The sequence below is a fragment of the Lactuca saligna genome, chromosome 4 (assembly GCF_052625555.1).
Source record: "Lactuca saligna cultivar CGN05327 chromosome 4, ASM5262555v1, whole genome shotgun sequence".
Taxonomy (NCBI): Eukaryota; Viridiplantae; Streptophyta; class Magnoliopsida; order Asterales; family Asteraceae; genus Lactuca; species Lactuca saligna.
The window spans coordinates 70,459,970-70,466,900 of NC_136420.1; the positions used below are offsets into that span (position 1 = coordinate 70,459,970).

The 6,931-nt window shown below is 31.9% G+C and overlaps 1 protein-coding gene across 1 annotated transcript; it reads right to left on the minus strand.

Moving 5' to 3' along the window:
* Positions 1-4,587: 4,587 nt before the first annotated feature.
* On the minus strand, positions 4,588-6,643 carry LOC145038606 (sugar carrier protein C-like). The gene is made up of 4 exons (XM_078986913.1): positions 6,443-6,643; positions 6,032-6,354; positions 5,304-5,933; positions 4,588-5,214 (listed from the first exon to the last, which is right to left on the minus strand). The coding sequence occupies exons 1-4, from the start codon at positions 6,576-6,578 to the stop codon at positions 4,738-4,740; spliced, it is 1,566 nt and encodes a 521-aa protein (XP_078843039.1). The 5' UTR covers positions 6,579-6,643; the 3' UTR covers positions 4,588-4,737.
* Between the last annotated feature and the right edge of the window lie 288 nt (positions 6,644-6,931).

Sequence of the window (6,931 nt, forward strand, 5' to 3'; positions counted from 1 at the left end):
CACAATCTCATGCATTATTCGTCAATTAAAAATAAAATATTTTAAAACAATTATGGATTTCGGTAAGAAAAAAAATGCACCTTATTACTTTCTCTTTTGTAAATAGAAATCAAAATAATAAATAATTTTAGATGGATATATATATATATATATATATATATATATATATATATATATATATATATATATATATATATATATATATATATAGTTTTAAAAAATATTTATCAATCTAATATAATTTCAAAAATATTTACCAAATTGGTGTTTTTTTCATTTTTCTTCTGTTTTGTGTTTTTTTCTTATGTTATTATTTCATTTAAATGTTTTTTTATTTCAGTTTTTTACTGTTTTTTATTTTTTTAAATATGATTTTGTTACTTTTTTTAATATGTTTAAAAAAGTATAAAAAACAAAAAGAGAACACATAATTTCATGCATTATCATCAACTAAAAATAAGATATTTTAACTTATTACACTATTATAAATGATTATTGTCATCCTTCACAAATAATAACATTAAACGTAGATTTTTTTTCGTTCCGATAGAAATCTTTCTACTAGTAATACAATATTTAATTTTTAAATGACGTCAAAACATCTAGGTTAAACGTATATTAAAAATGATATGATGATCTTTTAATAAATTATGTTAGTCATTGCTAACTTTCAATAATACTTTAATATCCTTATAAATTTCAAAATTATATATATATATATATATATATATATATATATATATATATATATATATATATATATATATATATATATATATATATATATATCGTCTAAAATTATAAAATTTACATATATATATATATTCAAATTTATATTTTGATGAAGTCTAAATCAGTTTAATATTAAAAAACTTATCAAAAGCAAAACTACCCTTTCCAATTTCTTTTGAAACAGATAAAAACAAACAAACTCATATAACTATATTAGACATAATATTTATAAAAATATTTAAAAGAAAGGCACAACATATCTATTTAAAATGTTTTTTCTTTTTCTTCACAGGTAATTTAAATAATGAGGATAGGTTTCGTGAACACAAAGATTATTTATTATTTTGATTTCTATTTACAAAAGAGAAAGTAATAAGGTGCCTTTTTTTTCTTACTGAAGTCCATAATTGTCTTAAAATATTTTATTTTTAATTGACGAATAATGCATGGGATTGTGTGTTTTTTTATATTATGTTAAATATATGTTAAAAAAAGAAAAAAATTGAAATAAAGAAAATAAAAAATTGATATTTAAAAAAAATGTAAAAAACTGAAATTAAAAAAAAAAACTGATATTTAAATAAAATAAAAACAACAAGAAAAATGAAAATATATAAGCAAAACAAGAAAAACACTAGTTTGGTAAATATTTTTGAAGCTATACTAAATTGGTAAATATTTTTTTCAATAACACTATTTTGGTCAAAAACTCCCAATAAGACTAAACCAAGTTTGATATACAAATTATAAGAGATAACGATAAAAAATAGTTATTTTCCTAATTACTTTTCATTAAATAGCCAAAAATAATCAATGAAACAGTAGACAATTAAAGAAAACTACATCTTCATCAAAAAAAAAAAAAACATACAGCTTGGTCATAAGGATGTTAAATGAACTACGGTTTAGGCATTAGGTTGGTTTGGTCATAAAAATGTCAAATGAGCTACGTTTGGTCATTAGGCTACTATTTCAGAGTTTGTCTACTGTTTGACGGCCTATTAGCCTATAATATATAAAGACAAAATTGCAAAAATAGTCCCTGTGAAAGCAAGTTTTTTGGGTTTTAGTCCAAACCCCATGTTTTTTGGATCCTTGGTCATTTTGGAGTGGTTTGTATGTGGAATTAGTCATTGGACTTAACTGCTGTTAAATATGATCTATTAACCCCCCTCATGTGCCTCATACGTGAGGGTAAATTCGTCATTTCATATGTAAGGGACCATTTTTTTTGGCTTATTTGACCTTTACCCCTCTCTCTCTCTCTCTCTCTCTCTCTCTCTCTCTCCCTCTCTCTGAAATTTCTTCCTGGAAATTAAAAGACACGCACACAACTTCATCATCTTCTTCTATGGTCACATTTCTTATCCTCACTATCCCTATACAATTAGTTAATTAAAACAGATACATAAAGCCAAATATCTGAGAATCGAAGTAGAAAATAAAGCCCCTAGATTTTCAAATCTTCCTCCCAATCTAGAAAAAACCCAAAATTCTCATCAAAATCAAGTTTAGATTAAAAAAACATACAGAAAGCCATGTATCTGGGATAATTTCGACTTAAAGCGAGTCCCCCCGCACAAGATCATATCTCTCACACCGTTGTGAATTTACACCCAAACGCAGGTTTCCGACGATGGGGTAATTGTGGAATCTCTCTCTCTCTCTCTCTCTCTCTCTCTCTCTCTCTTTTCTCTCTCTCTAAGAACTGTTATTGCCTCTCGATTATGTCACCATGTTCATATTCAATCTAAACAATGCTTTCCAGAAGAAATTAAGCACGCAGAAGAAACCTATGAGGTTACTAGTTCATCAAGTTTGATTTCAGGATTTGGTTTTGATTTGTTTTGATTTCGGGTTACTAAGGTACTAAGGTGGATAGATATGCAAATTGGTATTCTATTCTATTATGTGTGTACAACCTAAAACGTCGATCTATTTTTCTTCCATACCTAGTCTTTCATTCTAGTTTCTGTGTTTGATTACAGCCTCAAGTTCATCCCAAAATTCATGTAACTATCGTGCCCTCTTCCCATTCTGTTTTAGTTCCTAATTTTTCCTCCACTGTCGACGTGATGAAAGGGTGGGAATGTTTCTTTGATGGCTATGGTTTCTTTGTGGAAATTGTTTTGATTTTGGATGATAATTTGCTTCTGTGAGTACATTTATAAGTTTAATGGAGGATGATGGATTGAATATGCCAAATTGGGGGTATTACGAACCTTCATCCCTACCACTTCAACCTCCTAAATATGGACTATTAAAGATGCGAGGGTTGATTTTGGAATCGTTTATAGATGATGTTGATGTCATGGCTAGTTCATCCCAAGGACATGATTTTAAAGTCTTTGATTAATCCAAGTTGCAGTAAGATGATAGAACCAGGTGTTGTTTGGAATATTTTTGGCCGCTTTCTCTTTAAATCCACCCCTCAATCTACAATCTGGTGACGAAGAACATCATAGCTAAGAAGCAAATTAAGATCATGAAGCTGTTTGGGATCACGATGTACTGTGATTTGACCTGATAGCTCCGTCTTCGACAATTGTGTTTGTTTTTCTTAGTGGAATTGCTTATTGTTTAATTGAGTTTGTGTTTGTTAAGAGAGAGAGAGAGAGAGAGATAAAGATAGAGAGAGAGAGAGAGAGAGAGAGAGAATGGGGGGGGGGGGGGTTAAAGGTCAAATAAGCCAAAAAACAGATTATGCAAATATGGTCCCTTACATATGAAATGACGAATTTATCCTCACGTGTGAGGCACATGAGGGGGCTTAACAGATCCTACTTAACGGGAGTTAAGTCCAGGGATCAAAACCACATATAAACCACTTCAAAAGGACCATGAATCCAAAAAAACTCGTGGTTTGAACTAAAACCCCAAAAATTTGCATACCACAAAGACCATTTTTGCAATTTTGTCATATATAAATTTGAAAAAGGAGACTCCAAACAATCATGTATTTTCTTGTATTATTTTGTTGTTTATTTATTTATTTATTTTTGTTTTTTTGCTTATTGTTTAATATAAAATCTATTAGATTAATTTTTTTTTTGAAAAAACAATAAATAAATAAATAAATAAAGGAAACCTTTGGTTTCATAAATTACAACCTGTTAATACACACATTATGTATTATTAGCTTGTACACCAAAAGGTGAGTTACGAAACCTATGGTTCCTGATAACTTTTTTTTTTCCTTATGTTTTATTTTTCAAACTTGTATATTGGTATAGTTGTACCTAAATATAGGTATTTTGGTTGATTCCTTAGTTTAATCAAAAGTAGAATCGAAAGCCCAGAACAAAATAGTAGTTATTCATATGAAACAATAGTTTTTAGAATGAAACAATGGTTATTCAAAGGAAGTAGTTTTTATTATCTACCATTTGGGAAACCGTAGTTCATAAATAGCATACCGTAGGTAATTTTTTCACCTAAGGTTCCATATGTTCTAATGATTTTTATACTGAACCCTTAAATGGTAGAGTATGTATGAAACAATGGGTGATTTTTAAAAACTTAGGGTTTTCTTGGCTTTTTTTTTTGGCTATTTAAATTTTTTTTTTGGCTATTAAGTAAGACATAATTAAAGAATTTGATTAGATTAATTTGTCATTGCTTCAAAAACTAAAATCACTAATACCCGTATGATATCCATCCCAATTGTTTTAAAAACTAAAATCACTAATACACGTATGATATCCATCACAATACCATTCCTACATTTAAACAATGTTATTTCTTAAATACATGATGTCATGATCTTTCCATCATGAAACCAATAATGTTATGATTTAAGAGAAATTAAGCAGATCAGTGAATATATAGGCACAAATTATATTAAAGTAAAATATATAAATTTAAAACTATATATTTATATTAACCTTTTTCAAAGCCCAAAAAAGTGTCTTTTACTTCTTCTACCTATTACCCAAAAAAAAAAAAAAAAAAAAAAAAACTTTATCGATATGCAATTGAGTCCCCAAACTATGCCATCTTGATTTCTTATACCTCCTTGACCAGCTGACCTCCGTTCGTCATTTCAACTCCATTCGGGTACTCCACATCCACCATAAACCTTGACCAAAACCAATGATTCTTCCACACAACCACCATTTCCTCAATCGGAATATTCTTTGTTTCAGGCAAGAACACGTATATGAACGCTGTCATCACCACCACCCAAAAAGCAAAAAAGATGAAGAGCCCAAACTTCAAGTGGCAAAGCATCGTCAAGAACACTTGAGCCACAATGAAGGTGAAGATCATGTTCATGGAGACAGTGATACTTTGAGCTGCTGATCGGATCTCAAGTGGGAAGATCTCACTAGGCACAAGCCAACCTAGTGGACCCCACGACCATGCAAAACCAGATACATACAAGCATATGAACAGCACCACCACAAGAGCGTACCATTTTGGCAAGTCACCAGGATTCCCATCTATTCCAAACTTGCTCCCAATAAATATTGCAACTGCAACCTGTTTCAAAAATAACAATTAATGTAATCATAATGATGGTTGAATCTTAAATGACTAAAAATTGGTTTCCGATGAATATCAAATTATACCTGGCAAATGAGCATTTGAGTTCCACCTTCAAGAAAAAGAAACCTTCTTCCCCACCTGTCAACACCATAGATTGAAACACAAGTTGCCATGACATTTACAGAACCAGTAATCACAGCAGACATAAGAGAAGCCTTTCCTCCAAACCCGATTGTTTTAAACAAAACGGGGGCATAAAACATAATCACGTTAATCCCAGTTAACTGTTGGAAAGCTGGAATCAAGATAGCCATTATCAGTTGTGGCCTGTATTTTTTCTGCAACAAGTTTCTCCATGGATGCTCAACCATCTTGGATGCTTCACTGGCCGTGACCAAATCATAAAACTCTTGATCGACATTGTCAACACCTCTAATCCTTCGAAGCTTTTCTCTTGCCTCTTCTTTATTACCTCTCTCGATCATGGAGTTTGGGGTCTCCGGTAGGAAAAGAGAACCGATGGTGATGATCAAGGCAGGGATTACAGCACCACCGAGACTCAGCCTCCAACCCCACCCTCCTTTGATCATGTCAAAGAAGTAGTTAAGTATATTTGCCACTAGGATTCCAATGGTGCATGATAATTGAAATCCGATGTTGAGTGCCCCTCTATATCTATATGGCGCCATTTCAGACAGGTATAATGGAACAGACTGAAATTGTATAAGAGAAAACCAAAGAAAATTAAGAATTTATCGATCAAAGAAATAGTTAGAAAAAAGAGAGAAGATGCATTTGATCGATGAGTTACCTGATTAGCAAACCCAATTCCGAAACCGAGTAGGATACGACCCACTATCAGCATCCAAACAGCCTGAGCAAATCCGTTCATCAGAGCTCCGGCACAGAACAAGATGCCGCCGAAAAGCATAGACAGTTTCCGACCGAGTTTCCGGGTCACCGTCGACGCCACCAGTGACGACACCAGCGCCGCTAAGTACAAAGAGGATGTGAACATTGTCAATATCTGACTGTCAAACTTACAGTACTGGTTGGTGGAGGTGTCCTCTATCTGCTTTCGGTAGACCGATGGGAAGAACTTCTGCAAGAATGGATTCATCGACGTAACTCCACCTGTAAACATTCAAGAATACAAGCGTTTCATTTAAAATCCTTTTAATAAAAAATAAAATACTCCATCAATGAATGTTAAATAGTGTACCGGAGATTCCGATATCGTAACCGAAGATGAGGCCACCCATGGCTGCGACAATGCATGTAAAAGTGACGTAGAGGGTAAGGTTTCCCGGGTAAGCTTTATCGCCGCCTGTAGAAGTCGGAATTCCACCGCCGGCCATGACAATTTGCTTTCCTGAGCTTCCGTTCGAACTGAAAACTTCAATGAAAAACGTTGTGAAGAAGAAGAGAAAATGAATGGTTTGTACTTTGAGAAAGATGAGTCGCCGGTGTATTTATAGGGCGATGATGGACATTGAGATATTGTAGATATATTAGAATTTAATAAGGTTTCCTAGTTTAAGTCAAACTCTTTTGTGTGTGTAACAAAAACAAATGTCCACGTCATTGTCATTATCCAGAATTAAACTTGTGTAGTAAAATTATTAATAAGTATATACTACTAAGCAAATTTTTAGAAAAAAAAAATTTGAAATTTGAAAGAAGCAATAATGTTTATAATAGATGAATACAA